At 52.7% G+C, this 25,364-nt stretch overlaps 2 protein-coding genes across 7 annotated transcripts in view; one reads left to right on the top strand and one right to left on the bottom strand.

The window, feature by feature from the left end:
• Window positions 1–176: 176 nt before the first annotated feature.
• On the top strand, window positions 177–24,820 carry SH3GLB2 (SH3 domain containing GRB2 like, endophilin B2). Of its 5 annotated transcripts, XM_064676988.1 has the most exons (13): window positions 177–304; window positions 8,147–8,288; window positions 8,597–8,725; window positions 9,816–9,949; window positions 10,431–10,523; window positions 12,349–12,360; window positions 13,993–14,055; window positions 18,264–18,287; window positions 20,863–20,952; window positions 21,345–21,445; window positions 21,945–21,959; window positions 22,470–22,731; window positions 23,388–23,546. In XM_064676988.1, the coding sequence occupies exons 1-13, from the start codon at window positions 242–244 to the stop codon at window positions 23,493–23,495; spliced, it is 1,236 nt and encodes a 411-aa protein (XP_064533058.1). In that variant the 5' UTR covers window positions 177–241; the 3' UTR covers window positions 23,496–23,546. The 5 variants fall into 5 exon arrangements, with proteins under 5 accessions (XP_064533058.1, XP_064533057.1, XP_064533053.1 ...); XM_064676987.1 differs by lacking the exon at window positions 12,349–12,360 and having other exon boundaries at window positions 23,388–24,820; XM_064676983.1 differs by lacking the exons at window positions 12,349–12,360; window positions 21,945–21,959 and having other exon boundaries at window positions 178–304; window positions 23,388–24,820.
• NUP188 (nucleoporin 188) overlaps window positions 24,140–25,364 on the bottom strand; it is a 28,899-nt gene continuing 27,674 nt past the window's right edge. For both annotated transcript variants that reach the window (XM_064676963.1, XM_064676964.1), the window contains one exon: window positions 24,140–25,109. In XM_064676963.1, coding sequence (XP_064533033.1) covers window positions 24,786–25,109 — 324 coding nt within the window. In that variant the 3' untranslated portion in view covers window positions 24,140–24,785. The remainder of the gene's footprint in view (window positions 25,110–25,364) is intronic.

Raw genomic sequence — 25,364 nt, forward strand, 5'->3', positions numbered from 1 at the left:
GGCGGCGGAGCGCGAGGGGAAGGGGGCGGTGCGGCGCGGTGCGAGCGCCCATTGGCGCTCGCTGACAGTTCCCTCTCTTAAAGCGGCCGCGCCCGCCGCGCACCTGACCGAGGTGGGGGACGGACCCCACAGTATAACGACCCCTTTGAAGAGGTGCGGGGCCGACTCTATAAAAGGCGGCGGCGCGGCGGGCGCGGTGACAGTGGGGGCGCGGCGCGGCCGGGGTGGCTCCGCGGCCGATATGGAGTTCAACGTGAAGAAACTGGCGTCGGACGCCGGGGTTTTCTTCTCCCGCGCCATGCAGGTGAGGGGGGCCGGGGCGTCATGGCAACGGCGGGGTGGGGGGAGCAGGAGGACCCGCGGGTGCAGGCCCAGGCAGGGCCGAGGAGGTTTGGCCGGGCCTGGGGGGCGGGAGGGGGAGATCGGGGCTGGGTGGGCCCATCTGGCTGAGCCGCAGCCCCGGGAGCATCACTCGCAGAGGCACCACCCCGGGAGGGTCCCAAGGGAACAGCCCCGGGGATGATGCTCAGCAGGGACGGGAGTGCGGGCGGACGCTGTACCTGAGGGTGGTTGTTCTTAGAGAAGCCGATATCGCACACAGCTGCTGTTTTCCGTGCCCACACCCATCGGGAAAGGCTGGCAGAGCTCTGGAACAGGATGTCCAGGGAGGGCGTGGAGTCTCCCTTTCTGGACACGTCCCAAACTCACCTGGTTCCTGTGTCACCTGCTCCAGGTGACGCTGCCTTGGGGTTGGACTGGGGGATCTCCAGAGTTCTCTTCCAACCCAAACTATCTGTGGTTCTGTGCGATGCTCCCTGTCGCCGGGGGGGTGTGGTGGGGGTGCCCTTGGAGCTGCTCTGCTCTTCAGCCCCTCAGGAGGAGCAGGAGACCTCAGGCCCTGGCAAACACTGTGCTGTTCAAGGGATGCGATGGAGCTGCTGAGATGGAGCAGGTCGGGTCTCTGTGGGCTGCTGTGGCAGCAGGATCATCCCAGGGAATGGCTGGAGCTGTGTCAGGGGAGGTTTAGGCTGGATATCAGGAAAAGAGTGGTCGGGCACTGACCAGGCTCCCCAGGGCAGTGGTCACAGCCCCAAGGCTGCCAGAACTCAAGGAGGGTTTGGACACTGCGCACAGGGACAGGGTGGGATTGTTGGGGTGCCCTGTGCAGGGAGTTGGACTGGATGGTTCTTGTGGATCCCTTCCAATTCATGATATTCTGTGATTCACAAACTTGAGATCAGGAGCTGCTTGTGGACAAAGTGACCCCTCTGGAGCTGTGAAGAGATTTGGGTATCCCTGAGCAGCAGGTGGTGAGATGGGGCTGCTGCGTGTACCCACCTCTTGGGCGTAATAATGGAAAACTGCTCTTTAGTTGGGCAGAAGAGAGAGAGGCAGGTTGGGATCCTGCCTGGAAAGTGAAGTCCAGCTGGTGGCTCTGGGACTGGGCTTCTTGTTCCACCTCTTGTGTGGGGGCTGGTAAACAAACAGAGCAGAGCTGCCTCGTTCCAGACCTTCTGTGCACTGGAGTAATTCCGGCTCTATTGGGAACTGGTCTCCTGTAAGCAGATATCACCTCCTGTCGCCGTGCCAGCAAGTCATATGCCATGAAAAAGGGAGATATTAACTACAGGTGCAAAACAAGGAGCAGATGGGAGGCTTAAAGATGCCGTTCTCATGCAAATGACCTTGGTAGCAGAAGAAAGGCTGTGAAGAAATCTCATGTTTAGAAGCCTTATTGTAAGTCTCTGATAAGTGTTTTTTAGCTCCAAGGCGTAGGAAGGAGACAGGCCTGAGAACAGTGTCTGCACACAGTGATTCCAGAGCAAGGAGGCGTTTATAAATCGTGGCTTCTGCCTCTACACCTACTCCACTGGCTCGTACATGAATATTCATGTGCCTAATTACAGTAGTAATTTCTTGAAACCAAAGGAGCGCTGCTGCTCGTGGACAGCGTGCAGGTGTTGGTGTAAGGAGAGGAGGCTGGAAGGAAAGAGATCACTGAGGCTGAAAAAACCCACTTTGTGAAGTGTCATTGCTGGGGGAATTCAGCCTGTTCGTGTCCCCACAGAGCCCTGGAGTGAGTGAGCTCTGCCCTGTCTCCCCCCAGAGCCACAAGTCACAGCTGAGGTCTGTGGGCAGCAAGGTCTGGGTTTGTAGCACTCCTTAGCACTGCAGATCTTCTAGGAGAGGAGCAAGACCTATCTAGAAAGAGCTGTTTTCTGTAGCGCTGGAGATGCTTTCTCCAGCTCCAGGCATTTAACAAAGTCATGTTTTACTGGAACTGCAGCGACTGGGAGATAAATGGACTGGCCATTATGTGCTGTACCACTCAGACAGCATTAGCTCCTGCTGTCTGCCTGAGCTCTCTGACCAGCACACAAGAGCTTCACTCCAACTGGAATTAGGGCCCAGCGAGGGGGAAATGAGGCAGAGCATGGTCAGCACAACACCCCTGGGGTGGCTCAGGGCAGGAGAAGTCCTGGCTTGAAACCTGTCAAATACAATCCAGTGTAGGTGGCTGGGTGAAGGATTTTGGACTAGGCTTGACCTACCTCAACAAAAAGACCTCAAAACCCACTGCTGCCTTTACATGGCTCTTCAGAGCTCAGGAATCAGTTAGCAGTACTCTTCAGAAAAGCAAAGCAGACTGTTCAAGCTGGGGTTGGAAGCTCTGCTACCCTGGGAGTGGGAAACAAGGTTCTAGGCTTGGGCAGCTGCAAGGATATAGAGCTTTTGTAGGATTCAGCATCTCACCTGAGGATGTACTGTGCTGACACTTGAACTACCAGTTGCAGCCATCAGATCCTCAGAGGGGATGCAGCACCTGCAGGCAGACTTCAGACAGGTCACTCTTCATCTTCACTGAAGAAAGGTCTTTATCTTTGATCAGCTGCACCTTCCAGTTATCAGGGAGTGGGTCTGATCCCAAATCTCAGCAGAGGAAGCTCTGTGGCAACACATTGGATGTCTCTGTTCTAGACAGGCTGTAAGCCAGGCTCTCTCAAGGAGGTCTGGAAATAATTGTAGGTGTCTGTCTTTTGTCAGTTCTGATGTAAATGGCTCTGGGTGAAAGTGTGAGTACAGCTCGTGGGTGCTTATCCCACTGCTAATGTCATTACTGTAGCAACTAGAGGCTGACTTTACCCTGAAGCCCCTGCAGATTGACAGACTCCCCCACCTCCCTGAACTCTGATGGTAAAATAGACAATTTCACTGATAGATAAAATAGACCCTCTGCTTACTGACATTACACCTTAAAAGTTCAAGATCTTGGTAGAGGACACAGCCAGGACAGCTGACCCAAACTGACCAAAGGGGTATTCCAGACCATATGGCATCTGCTCAGCAGTAAAACCTAAGAGAAATTAGAAAGGGGAACATTCATTATGTACAACATTTCTCTTCTGGGAAGTGGCCAGACATCACCTGCTGATGGGAAGTAGAGAATTAAATCTTTTGGTTTCCTTTGCTTCCACACACAACTTTTGCTTCGTTAATCTGCCTTTATCTTGACCTATGAGCTTTGCCACCTTATTTTCAACCCCCCTGTTCTGCTGAGGAGGGAATTGATAGAGCAGCTTGGTGGTCACCTGATGTCCAGCCAAGGTCAACCCACCACTGCAGTGTTTTTTTGGTTTTTTTCCTCTCCTAAATGCTTTGCTCATGAGTTAACCAAGCTGTCCTGGTAATGGCTTCCTTCTGTCCTCTAGCACAGTTTCCCTTGGCTCCCAGCCTGGCTTTCCTGACTCCTGGTGGCCAAATACTCTGTATCTAGTCCAGGGTTGTTGAAATTCAGGTAGTTTTTAGATGCCGAGTGAGTGGCTGTGGCTTCTTTCCTACTGCAGCCCTGTACCAAGTGGGAGGTAGATTTGCCTCAGTTGATTCTCTTGTGCCTCTGATCACTGGAAGAGCAAATGTTCCTGTGTTACTGTAGCCTGGGTGTTTTGAGCTATTTGGAGGCTTCAGAAAACCCAACAGCCAAAATCTGCTGGCAGGTACAAGAGGCTATTCTTGGTGCAAGACTCCTGGCCCTGGTTCGATCTTCCTAATTTAAGGTGGAAAGTTATAAGGAATGTCCAGTTGGGAAAAATGGGTGCCCTGCAAGTGGTAAAAGGGCCACCAGATCCTCTGCAAGGGGGCTGCAGCCACCCTGTCAGAGCTCCCAGTGCACAGGCCTGGGCCAGATGGAGGAGGAGGGATGGAAGAGGCACATATCAGCTGGTGCAGCGTGGCCCAGAACAGCTGTGGTGGTGGCAGAACGCAGTGGGAGCACTGGGATTTTATTCCCCTCGCTTTTAAGCGGAGAAAGGTGCCAATGCTTCCAGCAAAGCAAACAACACATGCTATTTTAAAGCCTAATCCTGGTGGCCTTAAGTCAGAGGGCTGTAGGCCCAGCCTGTTTGATACTGTGCCTGTAGTGCAGAGGGACCCCTCCAGCCCAGCACTTGTGACTGACCCTCCTGACATCCCAGACATGTGTCTACCAGGTCTCTTGGGGGAAGGGGATTTTCCCCAGGCTGTGAATGCCCAAGGCAGCTGCCCTAACTGCAGTCCAGCTCTGCCTTGCTCTTTTGGGCCTGTAGCCCAAGTGCTGCTCTCCTGCTGGGTCACCCTCTTTGCCCACATGGGCCCCAATAATGCATCTCATGTTCCTGCTGGCCAGCCAACCTTCCAGAGGAAACCCAACCTTTGGCTGAATTATTGATGTCCTGGAATGCAGCTCGACTCTCTCCTCTTCCTGGAGAGTGAGAGTGGCACTGACAAAAGGCTGCCCTGCATTATTAATCCCCCCTCAGCTCCCAGTGCTCTGCTGGGTCAGTGCAGGGATGTTTCCTGAGCCTCTCAGCTGTGACCTGGCATGTGATCCCAGGATGCAGATCCTGGGCAGGAGCTGTTGACCCAATCATCGTGTTGTAGAAGACAAATGGGAGTAGTTCTGCCACAGCAGGGTGGAGGAGCTGAAGGTTCTCCTCAGCACTGTGATTGCCTGTGCTCTGCTGACCCTGCCTATCTCCCAGTGGATCTGCACCAAGTAAATCAATGTGATAAAACCAAATAACGCTCCCATTTTTTGCAATCTGCTGCAAAACACAGCAATGCCTCTAGTGCAGGAGCAGCAAGATATAATATCCTCTAAATCTGACTTTTACGGTCAGGAGCCACGAGTGTATGATCAGCTCATCTGTTCTGCACCTCTTGGCCTCAAATCTTGGACACAAATCTTGTGTCTGTGCAATGAAATTTCTGTGTTATGAAAACAAATTCTTAGGAATAGAAATCCCTGCTGTTTTACCCTGCTTTTCACTGGGCAGCCAGGTAAGAGGGGACAAGCAGCTGAGACCTGTTGTCACCTAAAAGCTCAGATTTCCACTTGCCCCAGACAAGAACCAGCTCCTAGGATAGGTCAGTGGCACTTACCTGCAATCTCCTGTGCTGGCTGTGCTTCCAGGAGAAGTTTCATCTGCTCTCCAGCAAGGTGCTCCTGCAGGAGGTGGTCCTGGTCTCCCCTGCACCTGATGGCACATTCCCACTGGTGCTGTGAAGTCAAATGGGTTCTCTAATCGATCTGAAAAGTCACATTAGAGGTCAAGTTGAGCTGGATCAGCGACTCCCCACGCACAGGGGAGGAGGGGGATGTGTGCTGGAGGGAGAGCAGACACTGCAGCAACCTGCAGTGAGGTACCAACTGCCCAGAGCAGTGCCTGGGCTGGCCCTCAGCACATCGGGCAGGGGTCAGGGAGACACTGAGGGAATTAAGTGTAAGTGGAGTCACAACCTCCCATGCCCTTGTACCGGCTTCCTGATGTTCATGCCCTGCTTACCAACACTGAAAGAAAGCCTGAATAAGAGCTTGTTTTCTGGCCTGACCCTTTGGAGCCAGAGGCTGTGGCTGAGATTCCTGCCCATCCTCCCGTTCTGGCAGAGCCCCCAGGCTTGCAGTGGTGCTGCCCTCAGCAAACAGCTTCAGAGCCTGACCTGAGATAAGAATTGAGTTCTGAGTCCTGGCTGAGTGCTGTGCTGTGACTCCTGTGCTGGGTGAAGGGGTGGGTTACACAAAACATCCTCAGAGGACAGTGATGCCAAAGATGCTGCTTGTGAATAAAGCAAAGGAGCCCAGAGCTGGTTCAGGACACTGGCAGTGGCACTGTGGAGGTGCTGGAGGGCTTCAGCAGTGATCTGACACTGCAGCAATGCTGTAAGAAGCTGACTAATTTCAGCTGATAAGAAACTGGGCTTAGGCTTGACAGCTCCAGGGCAGGTGCTGGTGCAGGATGAGCCTAAACTGCAGGAACAAGAGATGGACTTGAAAGTGAGATGAGGTGTCTGGGAAAGGGGGGCGAGAGAGACTGTTTTGCATCAAAGAGTCTTGGCTTGTTTAAGAAAGCTCTCAAACAGATGACTCAAGAATTGGTGCCAAATACCTGGGAAGTCCCAGTTTGCTGCATGGCAGTGACTCAGCCCAGCCTGGCAGAGTCTGAAAACAGCCCTGGGCTCCCAGCGGGGACAGGGGGAGGCAGCGACAGCCGCTCACGCATCGTGTGTGTCCCCCAAACACAACCACAGACACGGGTACAACACAATACAAACACCCTCTCACCTTGAATATGCTTTTACCTGTGCCCAGGGGTCATGGCAAGACCCAGTTAAAATGACATGCCAGTAACCAGGGGCTACTGGTGCAGAGAGAGCAATGAAGCCATCCCTGGTTATGCAGGGAGTGCAGGGGGGAGTGTGACTGTCCTTGCAGCTCCAGATCTGTCACCACCCACATCTGGCAAAGCACTTCCCTGGCTGGAGCTTGAATTGTGCCCAAACAGGTCACTGTGTAAACATACCTGCAGGGCTTGTGTATCTCAGACATCTGGTGACAGGCAGGGCTGGTAACAGGACTCCCCAAGGCTGTTTGTCCCTGCTCCAGCTTGCTCCTGATCTCACTTGGTTCCCAGCTTTGTGCTGGATGGGAAAGGAACAGAGCTGGCCAGAAAGCCTTTCAGCAGGGGCAGCAGACACTAGATCCATGAAAAGGACATCTTGGCCCATCTATTGCTGAGCTCTGAGAGAGGGGAGCAGAGAAGAGGTACAAGTGGTACATCAGATAGTTGTATTTTCATCTAAGAGCTGAGCTAGCATCTGACTGTACCACTATTGCACATCACCACATCCTGGTAACTCAGCAGTGGCTCCAGAGACCAGCAACAAGGTCAAAGGACATCTGGAGCCTCTGTAGGGTCCCAAGTGGCACAGCTGACTGAAGGGTCTTTTAGTATGATCCAACACGATGCTAGTTCCATCAAAAGCAGAAAATTGTGATTAAAAATACACTGAAGCTGGACAGGTTCACTGAGAGAAACAAGTGGGAAATGGGGATGGGATGAGAGGCAATGGGCCTTTGTCTCAGGAATCCCCCAAGGAAGCAATTGGGGGTGTCCAGGCCATCTGACACTGCACCTCCAGACTGACAAACCTTGTCAGATGTCACTGCACAGGATGAAAACACTGGAGACTTGCACAGCCTGCTTCCCCTTGCTGCTAATTTTAAACCAAAATGGAATTGCAGAGGGAGGGAATGTCCATTGCCAGTGTGAATCTGAGTGCTGGGAGAAGTTAAACACATATTTCAATACCTTGCTTCAGAGTGTGTCATAGAGGAAGAGTAACTTGCTGTTTTTTCCTAAATCCTGAGTTTGAGCCCCCTCACTTGTGAGGTGGTGGTGGCATTCCTGACCCCCTTGGGTTCACAGGATGGAGGTGGTTGGTGGGAGGTGAAGGGAGATCACACCTTCCCTCACGTGAAGGATGTCTGTTGCTCTCCTGCATGAAGTAGTGGAAGCCATGTGCATATTTAAATAGATCCCTCACAACTACAGTATTTTTGTACCAGACTCATTAAAAGTTACTTATTCTGGAACACCTCTCAAACCTGGACTCTATTTTTAGCTCAATGTTTGTTCTAATTTTGGGCAAAAATTTGCCCTCTTCACCTGGAAGGTGCCTGGGAGCAAAGAATGACACCGTGAAGGCTTTTTAGCTCTATTCTAAGATAAATACACAAGACAGAAGCAGCTTTGCTGTCCCTTACTAGCTCTGTAGCACACTGTAAATCTGCTTTAGAAGGACAGACCTAATGGTTACCTTCTTCCTGCAGTTTACTGAAGAAAAGCTGGGCCAGGCTGAGAAGACTGAACTTGATGCCCACTTTGAAAACCTCCTGGCCAGGGCAGACTGCACAAAGAACTGGACAGAGAAGATCCTGCGTCAGACTGAGGTCCTGCTACAGCCAAACCCCAGTAAGTCTAGCTTCTCCCAAGGCTTGAAGGACAAATATCACTTGCAGCTCAGTGCTAAAAGACCTGCCCTCTGGCAGAGAGCCCTGTTGCATTGGGTTTGTGGGGGTTGGAAGAAGAAATGTGTCTTTGCAGGGCCTGTCTTTCCTTCTCTGTGCCCCTGAGAGGTGACTGGCTGTGACCACAGCCTGGCAGCGCTCCTGAGGAACAGGGAAGGGTCACCAGTGCATCCCTGAGGACTGCATGGGCTGGGATTCCCTGAATGCCACTCCAGGGATCGCTCTTTCAGCCTCCACGGTGTCTTATTCCAGGTGCCAGAGTAGAAGAATTCCTGTATGAGAAGCTCGACCGGAAGGTGCCTTCCCGGGTCACCAACGGGGAGCTGCTGGCACAGTACATGACAGAAGCAGCCAATGACTTTGGGCCAGGGACACCTTATGGTAAGTCAGCCTGGCTAATTAAGAAGCCCTAGGAATTCATCCCTTCCCAGGAGAGTATCCCTAACGCTGCTTTGGGTTTAAGACATATGCAGCACACCATGTAGGGAATCAATTCTTACCTGCTCCCTAACTTCCAAGCTCCCTGCTCCAGGGGAAAAGGGGCAGGAGTCTCCCCATTCCCAAGGCAGTCCTTGACTGTGGTAGAGCTAGAGAAGAAATAAAGACAGATCCATGGGAGCTCATGGAACTGCTTACAGGACATAGAGATTGTTCTGTGCTGTTTCTGTGGCTTTCCAGACCAGCCTGAACAGGGAATTGCCATGAATAGCTTTAGATTTATCCAGTTTGAGCATATTTTTAGTCCAAGCTGGTGTCTACACAGAGTTTCTCTAGACTGAGCAGGAGAGCCATCCTCTCACTGCATCCTGCAAGTGGACGGTGGAAATCTTTCTCCAGCAGAAAAGAGAACAGGAAAACAGACTTGGAAGTTTGGTGCTTAGCTACAAGCCTCCACAGGCCCCTTCCTGACCACACAGAACATATTTCTGTTCTTAAATCCGAATAGTTGTCTCTTCCTGGGGGAATTTTGGGCTTCTTTAAGCAGCAGACCTGCACAGAAACCCAGCCTTCCCTTCCAGCTGTCCTTGCCTCTGCCACGAGCTTTGTTTCTCTCTCCAGGTCAATAGTGGTTCAATATCGAATCCTGTTACAGGCAGAGCAGCTGTAACTGCATCCATAGCCCACCCTGCCTAATCAACTCATGTTTTCTGCTCTGGTGCTTTTTAATTTGCTGCTCTGTTCCTGTGCCTCTGTTTTATGAGGCAAAGAAGGATCATTCTGTGCAAGTAGGTAGAGCAGTAAAAGGACATAAGTGCCTCAGCAGATGGATAAGATCAAAGCTGCCCTGGGAGCAGTGAGAAGAGGCCTCAGGCCAAGAGCAGACCGTGGTCAGGGCTGGAGCTGGTGTGGGACAGGCACGGTCACCTCACCCAGGCAGGGACACAGGAGCCTCGTGGCTCTGGGGGAGTTGGCTGAAGCCAACACAATGTTCATGGGCTTCTCCTGGAGCTGAGGGTTCGTGTTATTGCAGGAAAGACCTTGATAAAAGTTGGAGAGACCCAGAGGCGCTTGGGTGCAGCGGAACGGGAATTCATCCACTCTGCCTCCATCAACTTCCTGACCCCACTGCGAAACTTCCTGGAAGGGGACTGGAGAACCATCTCTGTGAGTGTGGAAGCAGGGAAGGGGGAGGTTGTCACATCACTGGAGTTGAGGAGGGCAGGGGGAGAGGGAAACAGTGCTGGAAGAACCCATTTTCTTTCCCTGTGAGAACGGATGACTCCACACCTCCCCCCTAAAGAATGCAAGGATGGGAGAATACCAATCCTAGATCTGCTCAGGGTTCCCTCTCCAGCAGAGAAGGATTACCAGCTGATGTACATGAGGAAGGTAACTCATTTCCCAGCTCCTGCAGCTGGTGGGCACCACCCACCCAGAGGCTGCCCTGTTTCCAGAAGGTTATCCTGTATCCCTGGCAGCCAGGCCCAAAACTCTTCCTCAAGGAGATAAACGTAGCAACTGCTTCTTTCTCTCTGGCATTTTTTGACAGAGAAATAGGTTCCATTCCTAGATGATACCATGTCCCCTTCCCTCCCCAACCCTTCCCCTGGGCAATCTGCTCTTACCCAAGTTCTGTCCCTTCCAGAAAGAGCGGAGGATCCTGCAGAACCGCCGCCTGGACCTGGACGCCTGCAAGGCCAGGTTGAAGAAGGCCAAAGCTGCCGAGGCAAAAGCAGCGGTAACTCTTCCCCTCCTTCCCCCCTCTGTCCCTTCTGGCCCCAGGGCTTGGCTCACACGGTCAAAAATCAGGTTGCCCTACTATGTCCTGCCTCTGGCAGGCAGGGGTGGGGGAATTCCTTGTCTGGTGTGCAAGGGAACTGGGAGCTGGAGCCACATGCCTGTTCCCGAGATCTCCTCCCTGGGGAGAGTTGCTGAAACAAACAGTTCTGAGCTTCCAGAGTCTGGAAACTTGTACCTGTCCCAGGCTCCTGCCTCCTGACTGATCAGGGTTGTTGGATGATTTGTCCTACTGGCTGCTTCTTCTGAGGACTTGCTGACTTTCCCTGGGGATCTCAAAGAAAGCAAGAGAGAGCTGAGCTGGGAGGTGCACGAGGGAAAAGCATGTTGGGGCTCTGCAGCACTCCCAGGCTGTCAGACCAGTTAAGATTCTGCCAACTCAGTCTTCCCCAGGCAGGAATGCTGCAGGAGCCTGTAAGGGTCAGACTGGCTACCAAGGTCCTTCCTTGAGCCTCTCTGCTCACTCAGTTCATGGTGTTCTCTAGAGCCTTCTGACTTTGGGGGAGTCACCATACTGGGCACTGCTGGGGTCCCTGGATGAAGCAGATTGTCATCCTGTAGTGCTCTGACTGTTGGCACTTGCCAAATTCTGCTTCTTTCTTGGGGCCACAAGCTCAACTAGCAAATGTGTGCAGTCAGAATGGGCAGCAACCCTTGTCAGTCAGTCTCTGGGATGCACTGGGATACCAGCCTAGGAGCCCTGCTATGAGCCTCTGTTCTAGCCATCTGCTCAGCTGGGCCTCTGGCCTTGCAGCTCCCTGGATAACCAGTTCCCACATGTTTTCCCTTTCCTCCAGCTCTAACTACCTCCCTGCCAGATGGGCAAGCTGTGCTAAGCTCAGGAGACTCCACCAGCAGGTCTGACAGTGCTCAGGCCTACACAGGAAAGCTGTGAACAAAAGTAGGAGCTGCCCTTTTAAAAAGCCTCCTCTAATCAGTCAGGTCCCCCAGATCCCTCTGAAGGTAAATTCAGGGATCCCAATTCCCCTTCTGGAGGGGACAGTGCCCCAGTCTCAAGGAACTGGTGGCCATTGATTTATCTTTAAACTCAAATCAGAGCAGGAATTCAGATACCTCCTGTGTTTCCTCCCTTTCCACCCTCATTACCTTGCTTCCTACAGGAAGCAATCCCAAGGCCTCTCACCTGCACACACCCTGGGTGAGGGACTTCCCTGTAGCTGGAAAAGAAAGACTTGGTTTCCCACTGGAATTGCTGGGGTGCCCCAGGCAGGTGCAGAGCCAGTCCAGGCTTTCCAGGGTGTTCTCCCCAAGCCAAGTTTGAAACACAGATCACACAACAGCAGAGCAAACTCAGCTGCTTCTGTGGGGACCCATCTTTCCCCCAACTTAGCTTGAAGATGAAGTCTCGGGGTTCTGGGTGCCTCCCTGACTGCCAGAGGACAAGGTGGAAGCTCCCAGCCCTGGGGAGAACTGCTGCCCCTGCTCTAGGGACCTTAACTCATCACTAGACCACAGCATCCCCTGTAACATGCCTGGAGCTCTGTGTCACACCTCCCCATCCAAGCTGAAGTATCCCTGATATCCCAGCTCACCCCTCTCTTGCTGCTCTTCCCCTCTGTGGTGCAAACTGGTGTTCCCACAGCTTCTGTCTCATGATGGCTCTCCCAGTGCTGCTGCCCAGACCTGGGAGCTGCTGTTGGAGCATCTGGGCTTGTGCATTTCCCACGGACTTTGTGCTTTGTCCTTCCTGTTGATGCTGTTTTGTTTACTAACCTTTTTGTTTTGTTCCTTTGTAATTTGCTCAGTGTGAGGGAGATGTGAGTATTGACTGTGCTAACAGTGCTGTGGTTTTTTTTTTTCCTTCAACACCTCTCATTGTCTCTTTCGCATTTTTAAAAGAAAATTCATATCTCCTTTGTCCTATTGGGACTGGCCCTGCAGCATGTTCTGAGCGTGGTCAGGGCTGTGGCTGCCCGGGAAGGTGCTCCAGAAGGATCCCAGCTGCCTGCAGCCCCTCTGGAGCATCCCTTGAGTCCATCCACGCTCCTGCAAGCAGTGCTCAACAGAGGCAGGGGCTCCCCTAAAGATCCCCTTGGGCTCCTCCAACTCCAGGCAGGAGGAGCTGGGATTGGGTGGCCAATCCCAGAAGGGCAGCCCAGAGACAATGACAGGCAGGATGATCTGGTTGTGGTGCTGTTCTATCCTCCAGGCTCTTACAAGGGTGGAAGGGGGAGGGAGGTGGGTCCCTTTTGACCACTGCTTGCAAATACAACTTCTCCGTGCACAGAAGTACAAGAGAAGCTTGCCTCCTTCATCCCATGTGCTATGACTAGTTTTGGGACTCCCTGGAGACCAGGGAATGGGAGGAGAGGTTTCTTCAGTTGCTCCTAATCTTTTAAAACCAAAAAGCATAAGCAGCTATATCTGTGACACATCCCTTCTCCCCCCAGGGAGGAGTCCAGCCCAGTTGCTGTGCTGGCCTCAAATCTCACTGGTGCATTTTTCTCCCCATATTCAAGTTTGACTTGTAATAGGAATTGCTCCTCCTTATTCCTTCCTCCAGCCATCCCCAAAACTCCTAAATGGCATATTAAAAAAAAAAAATCTCTTCTTGTTGGGCCTGCCTGACTGCTCTTGCACACACTGGTCACTCGTTCCTGTAGGCTGCTCAGGGCCCAGCAAACTGGGTCAGTGTGTATAAGTAGATCTGGGTGACTGCAGGGAGATTAACCTGGGAGAGGAAACGTGGGATCTGAGAGGATTAACAGCATAGCTGGGATCCAGCAGGGCTGTGCCAGCCATGCACAGCAGCCACTGTGCAGCAAGGGCTGACCAGGAGGATGCCCTGAGTATTCCCAACAAAAGGCAGCTTGGTGGATTCTCTCTTCAGGTGATGCTACAGCCAAAGGCCGTCCTAGGAGGAGGCCTAGTCCTGTCTTAGCTCAATAGACCACGTTATGTGGTAGTTAGTGAGCCCACACCTGTGTGGGGATGGGTGAATCCATTGCATTCTCAATGAGGAAAACCTCCAGAGGGCTTAAAGTCTTCCTGCCCCAGGGCAGAGGTTTAGCTATGGAGAAGGTGGCTTGGAGGTTTTTGTGACCTCTGGGATGAAAACTCACTCACTGCCTTTGGCTAGAACTGGTTTGGCTGAGCCTGCAGGCTGCTGTGTGAGCTGTAAGTACAGGGACAGTTTCTAACAGTAGAAGTAGCTGCTGTTCAGGTACCAGGTGTGACTGTGTGAGCCAGTCCACCTCCTCCTGCTCAAGCCTGGCTTCCACACACCACTGCTCAGACGTCAGGAGAGATCCCTCCTGCCACCTCAAGAGCCTGAGCTCAGCTCCCAGCACAGAGAGGACAAAAGCTTTTAGTCTCCTGTTCCATCCATCGCCCACTGACTCCTGTTGCCTCCTCTGGTGCCTTGTACATGACACTCTATTCCCCCTCAGGCTGTGCCTGACTTTCAGGAAACCAGACCTCGTAATTACGTGCTCTCCGCCAGCGCCTCAGCGGTAAGATTTGCCTCCTGCCTCCTCCTGGGTGTTGCCTCTCCGACCTCTTCCTGCCCCTCTCTCTACCTGACTTCAACTTAGACCTAGTGCTCTGCTGTTTTCAACATTTTAATGTGACATGGGCTGCCCCAGGTTCCTCTGACTCAACCTCAAGGATTCAGGTCACCCCTGTGGGGGTGCGAGATCAGGGTCTGGCCCTTGGTGCTGCCTCGTTTGCTTCCCAAACCAGCTTCTCTGCCAGTGCTCTTCCACATTTCTAGTGGGAATCTGCTGACTGGTTTTTATTGCTAGGGGAGCAATTGAAAAGAAGAAGCCTCCAAGGTTGGCCTTTCTGGGTGGTTCCAGCTGCACACTGGCAGTGTCACACACCTGGTCTGTGCTGTGGTGCCAGAGGCTTTGTAGCTGGCCAAGAGAAGCAAAGGTGGAGGAATCTCTGCCACCAGTGTCAGTAACACTTCAGGCTGACAGTGCAGGCTTGTCTATTCTGCAAATAGAGGTAATTTTTTCCCCCCTTCCATCCTGGGGCCTGTCTGTTGGCAGCTGTTACACGGCCAGATGTGCCGGGGGCGGGTGAACAGCCCGTGGCATCTCTGCTCTGCTGCACTGAGTGGTTGTGGCCAAGCAATTGGCTGCCCCTGCTGTGTGTTCATGGCTCCCCATTGCACAATGTCACATTTCTCGTTAAAATGTTGAAAACCGCTCATCTTGCTTCCTAACTAGCACTCAGAACAACACTGATGCCTGGTAATAGAATAATCTGGGAGTGGGATCTGTAGGTACAAAAAAGGGCAGCTCAGCCTTCTCGCAAACAAAAACCATCATGGAAACAAGCTGGATTTGGTTAATGGAAAACCCATCCCATTTGGAGAAAAAGGTGTGTCTGAGCTGATAGCATCAGTGTTAGTTCCCAGGGGGATCTGTCCTGACCTTCTTGGAGAGTGATGCTGGGATCAGAACTAGCTTTGCACAACACCTAGAAAACAATTTCCATCGGTAACAGGCTCAGTGGTGAGAGCCCTGAGGAAGAAGCTGATAGTGGTGATGCTGCAGAAACTGCTCAGTTCTCTCCTTTCCTAGTGCAGCAGCTCACAGCCAGCCTGTGGCTCTGGCTTCTCCCTTGGGAAGGTCTGTTCCAAGGGCAGTGTGATAATGGACTGCAATTAAGCTCTAGAAGAATCAGAGGAGAGAGACTGGGCTTTCCCTGCCTCTGGATAGACCAGGGTATCCTGGCCATTCCCCAAGACTAAAGCAGACCTGAAGACAAGCATTTGTACAAATGTGCACTGGCATCTTGTGGAGTGCCCAGATCCTCAGTTGGACATTCCAGCCCTCACCAAACTGCAACTGGATCTGCTTTTGCTGTATTGCAAAGCTGTTCTGGGGAGCAGGTGCCAAGTACAGTAACACAGCAGGAAAAATAGATTTTAAGAGGTTTTTAGCTGGCAAGTGTCAGCCCTGGGATGTCTCTGCCTAGTTCAGTGCTCCCTCATCAGAGGCGCTGGGCAGTTAGAGCAGGGCTCCAGGAAAGCAGCCAGTGCTGACCTTGAGCACTGGATTATGTTGGATGGTTGCACAGCAGGGCCTCCAGCCAGGAGTGCCCATAAGAAATGTGCTGGCCCGGCCAGTGACAGGCCTTGTGGCTTCCAAGACTATTCCAGAGGCTGCAGTTGGTGGGTGAAGGGCCCCCTGAAGCCCTGCACTGGCAGGGGTGACCTGAATAACAGTTTGCATCTCTAATTAGCAAAACACTGGCTGAGCCCAGGCTGCTCCCCATGCAGGCAGAGCTGCTTTGCAGCGAGCTCTCTAATCCCAGCATTCATCCCAAGGGGTCAGGCACTGCAGCAAGGTAGGAGCTCTTCATCCTGTTGCTCTGCTTCTCTTCCAGGCCAGAGTCCTTGTGTTATTCAGTCTTAGTGTGCTCTGCCAGTGCAGAGCAGTGGCTGCTGCTCCCCTGCCTCGGGAGCTCAGCTCCTTTCTGGAGGGAGGGATTGTTTGTGCCCCAGGGAACAGCTTGGTACTACAGGGGAGCAAACAGCTCAGCTCTCCCCTGGATCACACACCCTCAGCAGGGCTCTGATTTGGATTCTAAATTCCTGTTGTTAGTTTCTGGAGAGGTGGATAACACAGTGCTTTTATTTTTTTTTCCCCTTCCATAACAGGAGGGCTCAGATGAAATTAGATCCAAGAGAAAAGCACCTCCCTTGTTTTGTATAAGTTGGAGGCTGAGGAGTCATTTCTCCTCTCTCCCACACTGACCTTTTGTTTTTGTGTAAGAAGGTGTAAGTGGGCTGTGTAAACCCAAATATCCCTTTCTCTCAGACCTGCTGTGCTCTGTATTCCTAGGAATGATTCCAAGAAAAACAGATTGAGTACCTTAGAGAGGGTTCCTCTGGCCTGAGCTGGGGAGGAGGAAGACAAGTGCAGATCATGGCCTGTTCTGCTCCCTGAGCTGTCCAAAATGTAGCCACACAGTGCCTTAGCCCAGGGATAGATCCTAGCAAAGCTGGGCTGCCCCAGAGCACTGCAGGGTCAGAGCTGGAGGTGGCACAGCAAGGGCAACAGAAGAGGAAATCTGGCTACAAATTCAGTGGGTGTTGCACTGATTAAATGGGGCTGACATGGCTTAAATACTGTCCACAGCATCTGAATAGGAAGACTTGGGACCAGAGTGAAGGCTTTTCCTTGCTCCTAAGACATGGGGATGTGCTGGCAGAGGCCTTGTGCCAGAGCAGCAGTTCAGGACCTGCTTCTCAGCTTCCTACAGGATATTCCCACCACTTCCTTCCAGAGTAGAAGCTCTTAGGCTGAGAAGGGGAAGGGGCTTTTATCCCTACACATGGCTGAAATGACCCAGGCCTTAATTGAACCAGTTCCTGATTTGCACTAACAAAACATTCCCCTAAAGGTCAGAGAAAACACCCACCTGAGCACCCAGAGCACTGAGCAGGGACAACCCACAACCCCAAGGGACCACCACAATAGCTGTGCTCAAATAAGAAGAGTTGCCAGCCAGGCCACGTACCTTGGAGCAGAAGCTGAGCTGCAGTTCTGGGGCAGGAGCCAGAGCAGGCAGCAAGCCCAGCAGCCTGACAGGACATCTTCCTGCTTCAGGCCTTCACCAGGGCAGGCAGGTCCTGCAGGTGCTCCTTATATTGGCTGCTGAAATTGTCTCAGCACCTGAGGACTGGTGAGCAAACCTCAGCGAGGCTCAGCTGGGACAGCCTGGGTGCAAACAGGGCCTGTTCTCCCTCTGACACCATGTCCAGCACAGGTACCCCCACTGCAAATTCAGCCCTGCTCTGGTGACCTTCCCTGGCCTGCAGAGGTGACACCAGGGGTGAAGCTGAGCTCCACAGAGGCCATTCCCCTGGCCCCACTGCTGTGGGGTGTTGCTTGCTGGCTCCCAGTCAATCCAGGGGGATTTCAGGTTGCCAGGAGTGAGGCAATAGTTGTCTGCTGAGGAAAGGCCAAGCCGAGGACCTCTGGGAAGGATCAATGTGTTTTTCTCCCTCCTCTCTCCCTTTCCCATTGCTGTGTGTGACTTCTGTTGTCCATTGTTTCATGTCCTGGGGCCAGATCCCACGAGCAGCTGCCCTGAGTGTGCCCCGTGGGTGAGGGGAGTAGGAAGGAGTTGTGGGATGTTGTGCCTGGCTCAGAGGCAACATCCAGCCCTTGTTTCCTCCTTGCTGTACTAAACAGACCTGTTGGCAGTGCAGACTGCCTCGATTATCCCATTTATCTGAATTCTCTGGACCTGTGGGTGAGGAACACCAGGCTCTGTCTGGCCAGAGCTCATGGCAGCTCCCAGGCCCTATCCATGGGCTCGAGCACCTCACGTGCCTCCCCACAATCCAAAGAGAAGGGGTGTCCTTCAACACCAACCTCTGCAGCTTCAGTAAAGTGACCCTTGCTCTGCAGAGGACTCTGCTATAAATCCTTGTTTTCTGGAGCCCATGGAATGCAGTGACTGTACCAGCCCTGGCTCTGGTGACGTGGATTTGCTCTCCCATTGTGAAACTGAGCTCGAGGGTGCAGGAATGAGGGGAAGGGGCATGGATGTGGCAGCTGCTGCTGGGTGAAGGGCTAGCTTGTCCCTGGAGTTGGCCTGCTGTGTCCACGGAGCATCCTTGCCCGCTGGTGTTAGTGCCAAGTGCCTCTCGACGTCTCCAACACTGACCTCCTTTCCTGTTGCTCTGTGGCCCCTGCAGCTTTGGAGCGACGAGGTGGAAAAAGTAAGTACCCAGCTGGAATTGTGCTCAAACCTTCTGGGTGTGCTGGGGGTGTTTGGGGGCCAGGGGTGCTGTGGAACCCTTCCTGCTCACGGGCAGGATCAGGGGATGTTGCTGTTGTCAGCCCCAGTCCTGATCCCGCTGTTCAGTGTGGCTGGGTGCACTTGGGAAGAGCCTTACCCAGGGCCTGTTGGCTGTCCCTGGTGTGAGAGACTTCCCAGGTTTCTGTGCAGCAAAAGGCAGCTCAGAGCCCTGCCCTGTGTGGCAGGAGCAGAGGTGATGCACCAGGTGGGACTCAGCTCTGCTCCTGTGGCCAAGGCCCTGCCTGCTCCCCCCATTCTCCACGTGCCTCTGGGAGCCCCTGGTCTGATCAGCAGCTCCAAGCAGAGCTGAACCAAGGACAGAGTTTCCCTGTGCACAGCCCCAGCTGCTGGAGGGCACAGCTCTGTCAGGAGGGCAGGCTGGGAGGGTTGGAGCCTGTTTGGAGTTGGTTTTATCTGGGTGAACTGCACTTACCCTTCTGAGCGGGTCCATAGAGCCAAAGTTCCAGGTCTTGGGCTCTGCAAGGGGAGTGGGACTTGTCCATGAAGATGGATGGAGGGCTGGTGGTGGACTGAGACCAGGATGAGCTCTGTGTGGAGCTCCAGCATGGAACAGAGCTTCCAGAGACACTTCTGGGATCCTGTTGGCTTTCACTCCTCGAACACCCCCAGCAGACATTGGCCTGAAGCCTGAAGTGGCAGTGGCAGAATGGCACATTCCTGCTTGCTCTGCATGAGAGCAGCTGTTCCTGCCTTGCTCCAAAGGCATTGGCAGACTGGACTGGCAGTTCCTGAACCAGCTCCTCCTGTTCTTTAAACCCTTCAGTCCCTCAAACAAACAAGCTGACTGCAGTCAGCTATAACCATGCAAGGATCTGCTCCTCTATCCTCTCCCTTTGGTCTATCCTGCTTGGATAGACCAAAGTATGTCAGCAAACATCAAAGTTCTCTTTGTCTTGGAGAAGCACAAGACTGGAAGGACCTCCCAGGGCAGCATCCAGTGCTGGCTTTATAGGAAACTACATCCTGCAGCTGCTCAGAGCTGGCAGGGAGAGGCAAATCCCAGGCAGTGCCAATGGAGCTGGGTCTGCCTGGCACAGGTTCTGAATAGCTTGAATACTGAAGTCTCAGCCCACTGGGGCAAGAATTTCTTGGTGCTTTGGAGGCATTGCACTGGTGTATCCTGTTACATTCCCCCTTCTCCTTTAAATAATCCCTTCATACAGAGGATGGAAGAAAATAGATCAGTTGTAGCTTAAAATAGACAAATCTGATTAAAAGACAGTCAAAGCATTTCTTTGTTGCAGCCTGGCTCTGCACTGGTACTGGTAGCACTGGTACCAGATGAGAGCTGTGCTGGCCCCAGCAGCCCCTCCAGCTTGTCCTGCTGGGAATACTGGGTCTCCTCTGGGGTCACCAGCCATGTGGCCTCTGCTCTGAGACTGTCAGCCTGGCTGGGTCAGCCCTCTGGGCTCAATTCCAGACATGTCACTCCTGTGCCAGAATGATCAGGGCATTTCCAGAGCAGCAAAAGGAACCACTGCAGCAAGGCAGGCAGCTCTCCAATGGCTGCACACTCCTGGAGGAGGGGAAAGGGTTCCCCTTCCAGTGAGCTGGAGCTGAGTGGGGATCACTCCTCTGTGACCCATCACAGCACATCCCAAGAAGAAACTGGTGCCTGGTGTTAAGGAGTGAACTGTGCTAGACAGAACACGTGGGCCTGTTTGTCACCATCCAGCAGCAGGAGAGGGGGAGCTGTACTAGAGCACTTGGCTGCTCCAGCACTTCTGGAGCTCTTCCTGCCAGGATCCACCCAGGTGTTCTGGTACTGCAGAACTGCCCCAGTGTAAATGCACTGTTTGCTGGTGGGGGAGAGATGTTCTGTGTGGCTGGTCAAAAGGGTCTCCAGTGTCAGTCTGTCTATGAATTCCCAATTCCTGCTGTGGAGCTGCCTTCTGTTCACTGGTGTTCAGTTCTCTTAGCTCTAAAGCAGTAAGTAGCTCCAAAGGAGAGTCTTGAGTAGAAGTTGGACTTGGATGTTCATCTCCATTGCAGAGAGACTTAATTAGCAGCAGCCATCTGATAAATGCTGCCTGGCCTCAGCCTTTGTTTCATGGTGATAAAAAGGAAACTATTGCACTTCCAGGGAGAAGCTTAGGGAGGCTGTCACATTCCTATGCCTGCAGGCACAGAAAGAGGGAGATACAAACTGGTGCTGGCATGGGACTGGCTTTCCACATACCTGAGGATTAACAAAGCCTCTCCATCTTCATGTTCTAGTCTTGTGGGAGCAGGAGCTTCCTAGTTGGATGCATCAGTCTTGAGCTGCCATTCCATGACCTGCAGCGATCCGGTGTAGGATCAAGCAGGAATCAAGCTGAAATACAGCCTGAGGCCTCTGGGATCCCAACCCAGGGTGTCTTGTGCCTGACGCTCAGTGGGTGCCAAAAGAGGGGGTGGTGGAGGGCTGGGGAGGGTTGCAGAGGCAGGACAGGGGTCTTGCCTTGTGCTGCCTGAGCCCCCCACCCTGTTTGCAGGCGGAGCACGAGCTGAGGCTCACCCAGACCGAGTTCGACCGCCAGGCAGAGGTGACCCGTCTGCTGCTGGAGGGGATCAGCAGCACACACGTGAGTCTTCCCGGGCACCTGGGGGGGTCACAGGGAACACAGAGACTCTTGGCTCCTTCCTAGAAGAGTGCCAAGAGGATGGTGGAGCCCTGCACTGGGAATAGAGGTAGAAGATGTGGTAAATTTAGATGCTACAGCAACATCCTCCTAAGACCCGGAATGTTCAAACTAAAACCACACTGAAGTGTGCACAGGCAGTGCCACTGTGGGTTCTGCAGTTCTGCAGCCCTCAAAATGCTTCCAGGCCAGGAAACCTTGTTCTCTGACTGGAGTTGTGGGGTGGCCACACAGGCATGCACGAGTCTGCTTCTCTGGGGGGTAGAAGTGGCAGCAGGAGAGTTTCTGTGCCTGGCAACCAAACACAGTCAAGCTGATGGTCCTTTTCCCTCCAGGTGAATCACCTTCGCTGTCTCCACGAGTTTGTGGAGTCTCAGACCAACTATTATGCTCAGTGCTACCAATTCATGCTGGACCTGCAGAAGCAACTGGGCGGGTAAGACAAAACATTGCTTTTACTTCTCTGAGGGTTATTGATCTCATTACTCCAGCTCAGCCCTCCTTCCCCTCCCACGTCTCATAACCTTGGGTAGAATTTTAAAGCCCCCTCCCAGCTCTGACAGAGTTTACAGAGTGGTGACCAGTCCTGGTGGTGTGTTTGGAGCAGGCTTTGCCAGGGGATTCATCTGGGGTTTATACATTCCTCTCAAAGCACGAAGGCCATGGGGGTTTGAACATTCTTCCTCTAAATTAGTTAAATCACATGGGAGTCAAATTCCTGTTGCCAGGCAATGAGCCTGAGCGTGCTCGGCTGCAGCAGTAACGGATTCCAAATTCCATGTTCCATATTCAGTGCCACTGGCTGCACATCCCTTGGGGTGGGCTGGGATATTCTCTCTGATACTGTCACACCAGCACAGGGGCTTGACCCAGGAGGGGCTGTTGCCTCTCTGTGATCACTCACTGCTCCTGTTCCATTCTTTTCCATGCTGCAGCTCCAAAGGAGAAATGTAAGTACCACATTGGCCAGGACGAGCTCTGAGGGCTCTCTCTCTCCTGTCAGCCACTCTGGGGTCTCTGAGAACTTGCCTCAAAGGCCAGTAAGGGCCAAAGCTGGGCACCCAGTTTAACAGCAGCAATGTCCATCCCTTTCCTGAAGAACGAGCAGGCAGAACAGGTAACACAGACCATGTGAGAGCAGGGCAAGGACACAGTGCAATGGACTCAGTCAAACCCCTGCCCAGCCCAGTGCCACACTTCAGTCTGGTCCTCTGCAAGATTGGTGCCAGTCCTGAAACAGGGCACTGGAGTCAAAATAAGCGGACAAATATCACCCGTTGGACAGTCTCAGCACCTGAGAGCTGAGTGTGTCCCCACGTGAAGGGCAGTGTGGATCTGTTACAGCTGCAGGCTGGGACTCTCAATCATCACCTCTGCAGTGTAACTGCTGAAAGTAAGAGCTCTGTGTGGTTCCCCAGCCTGGAGCCTCACTGAACTGTGCTCTCTTCTCCCCTGTGAAGATTTTCAGGCACGTTCGTAGGCAACGCAGACTCCACATCTCCTGCAGCTGCTCCTTCCTCCCCGGCTGTCGCTGCTGCCACGCTCCCTGCTGTGCCTACCATTCCAGTTGTGCCCACAATTGTTGGGGTGCCCAACACAGTGGCAGAGGGTGTGCTGAACCCCAACGAAGTGAAGCCTCCTGCCAGTGGGACGCGGAAGGCCAGAGTCCTCTACGATTACGAAGCCGCCGACAGCACCGAGCTGGCCCTCCTTGCAGATGAGGTTGGTGGCTTTCCCATGTGTTGGTTTTGGCTGTTACTGCCCACCAGTCTGTTGTGTGCTCAGCAGGCCTTTGGTTACTTCCCCTGCCTCTAAAAACCTGCTTCATGGCACTAATAGAGTCTTTACGTGGACACAGGTACCCGCTGAGTTGCAGTGAGTTGTGTTCTCGGCCATTTGATATTTAACATTGCCCCAGTAACTCCTTGATTCCTGTTGGAGTCCAACTGGACCCAAAATAAAATACCCCAATACTCAATATCTTCACTGTGACCCTCTAATACAGCTGCCTAATCCAGAGCCATGGGATAAGCTGCTGGCTGGAGGCCTGCTCTAATCATGCTGAGAAAAAAAGGAAATTCAGCAAGTTGCAAACTCTTCTGTTCTCTAGACTGAACTTCTGTATTCAGAAGGGATGACACAGCAACATGTAAAAATGCCTTAAGTCACTTTGGAGAATGAAAAGGCAAGTGAAAAGGGACATCACTGGGCAGCTCTCCTTAGATTTTGTGTTAAAGCTGCAGATAGCTCCAGGGAAAGGGCACAGATGCCTGTTAAATGAATTTCAGGAACTACTGTTCTTTCAGTCCCCCTCTGACTGAACTTCTTGGCTCTGTCTGCAGAGTAAGGTCCTGTCTAATGCTGTCTTCTCTCCCCAGATGATCACTGTGTACAGCCTGCCAGGCATGGATCCAGACTGGCTCATAGGGGAAAGAGGGAACCAGAAAGGGAAAGTTCCTGTCACTTACTTGGAACTGTTGAGTTAAAATGTTTCCAAGAAGAATGTACAAGCAGAACACACCCCTCATCTCCTGGCACTTCTAATGCGGATTTCTTCATCCGAGACCATTGCTCTCTTCAGGGTTGACACTCCATTGCTAATATGGGAATTGTGGGAAAGAAGTGGTAAAACCGTTATGGTGAGGTTTTGGGAAAGGGCTGATGGCACCCGAGACTGAATTTGTTACCTACCAGTGCAGCCTGCTTTGAGGTCAGTCTTGATGGCACAAGATTCCTTGATTATTTTCCCTTCCCTGCCCTAGCCTTGTCCCTCACAGTGGCTTTCCCAGGGCGAGCTGTGTCCCTCAGCAGCTGCTCATGGAGTCCCAGTTACACTTCCCTGTGTCTGCTGTGGGTTAGTGCCTGTCTGCCCCTCCCCTCCTCTCTCTTCTCCAACAGTAGAATTGCCCAAGTCCAACCACTGAGCACTCCAGTGGGGAAGTGTCCCACACACCCCCTCTGGCATGTCCCAGCACGTAAGGCAAGGAAGCTGCAGTTAAGCTTCAGGAGCCTGTTAAACCCATCCACCTGTGGGAGACCAGCAAGGCAGGGCTGGCCTAGAGCCACACTCTGTCCTGGGGCCTGGTGGCTCCTCCCTACACGTGTCCTCTGAAGCTGGAAGATTTCTTTGTGGAGACCAACCTGGTACCATAGGGCCCAACCCCAAACCTCAGTGCAAGGGACCATCATCTCGCTTGCGTTTCCTCCGAGAAGTTGCTCTTGGACTGCAAAGTTTACAAGCCTTTTTACAGCTTTGCTGCCCCTGTTACTGTCCAGGCTTTTCTTTCAGTGTGTGTCTGTCCAGGCATGTTTTAGCCTGACTTTATTTTCACCCTGAATCACTGATTTAATGAATGTTTCCCCTCCCATATCAGCAGTGAACAGACTTGGTGCACCTAGTGCAGAAAGGGACAGTCCCACCTGCTGTCACCTCCAGCAAGGAGCTGCTCTTGGCCACACACACACCCCCCACAGCCCAGGCTGCCCTGGAGGGACGTGCTGGTTTAGCTCAGGTGTGTGTGTGTGCCTGCTCATCCTGCAATTAACTTTTAGCTAGAGCTCACCCAAAGGACTTCCACTGCTGTGTCACTGGTTTTCCACTCAAGCTGGATGGTAAAGAAACTCACCTGCACCGAGCTCTCTGTTCACCACCTTCCCCTGGGTATGTCAGAACTAACTTTGCTTGTTTATTGATCTTTTGCACTTTCCCCAATGGTATCGTGACCACTCTAATGTAACAGGGCACTGAGCACCTGTGTTTGTGGGGCTCATGGGTTTCAGCACTTATTTGCCAATAAACAAACTGCCTGACCTCCTGCCTCAGCATCTTCTGTGGGCTCAGGGCTGTCCCTGCTCTCCAGCAAAAAGGGGGACAGGCAGGGAGGCAAAGGGAGCAGCTCAAGGGAGAGCAGTGCCCTCCTGCTATCCTGGCCTTGGAAGTTGGGGGTAAAAGCAAAACAAAGCTGCCAGTTCTTCCTGTCCCACCCAAAACTCCCAATATGCTGTAGGGTTGGAAATGTCTTGCTGTTCCTCTCCCAGATGACACATCTCAGTTGTACTACAGCTTCAGGGGCTCTGAGAAACAACAGCTCCTCCTTCACCTGAAGCAAAAATAGAGCACAGGATGACTTCAGCTGCTGAGACACTGAAGTGCTATTCTAGATCTAACAGACTTTTGTTGTTGTTATGGAAACTAGATCTGCTGCTGATCTAAAATCCTAAAGCCTTGTCCCTCACACCCAGCTTGGGGAAGAACTCCTGGGAGAAGAGGCTGTTGAAAGGCTCTGTAGTGCAGCAACAGCGCTCGCCTGTTCTACTTAAATAAAAGGGAACAGGGAAATCAAATATGTTCCTGT

Source organism: Pseudopipra pipra, chromosome 20 (assembly GCF_036250125.1).
Source record: "Pseudopipra pipra isolate bDixPip1 chromosome 20, bDixPip1.hap1, whole genome shotgun sequence".
Classification (NCBI taxonomy): domain Eukaryota; kingdom Metazoa; phylum Chordata; class Aves; order Passeriformes; family Pipridae; genus Pseudopipra; species Pseudopipra pipra.

Excerpts from the sequence above, each read along its gene's own strand:
- SH3GLB2 (XM_064676988.1), top strand. The coding sequence starts at position 242 with ATGGAGTTCAACGTGAAGAAACTGGCGTCGGACGCCGGGGTTTTCTTC. Across the intron at positions 305-8,146 it reads TCTTCTCCCGCGCCATGCAG|TTTACTGAAGAAAAGCTGGG; the intron begins GTGAGGGGGGCC and ends TTCTTCCTGCAG. Across the intron at positions 14,056-18,263 it reads TCTCCGCCAGCGCCTCAGCG|CTTTGGAGCGACGAGGTGGA; the intron begins GTAAGATTTGCC and ends TGGCCCCTGCAG.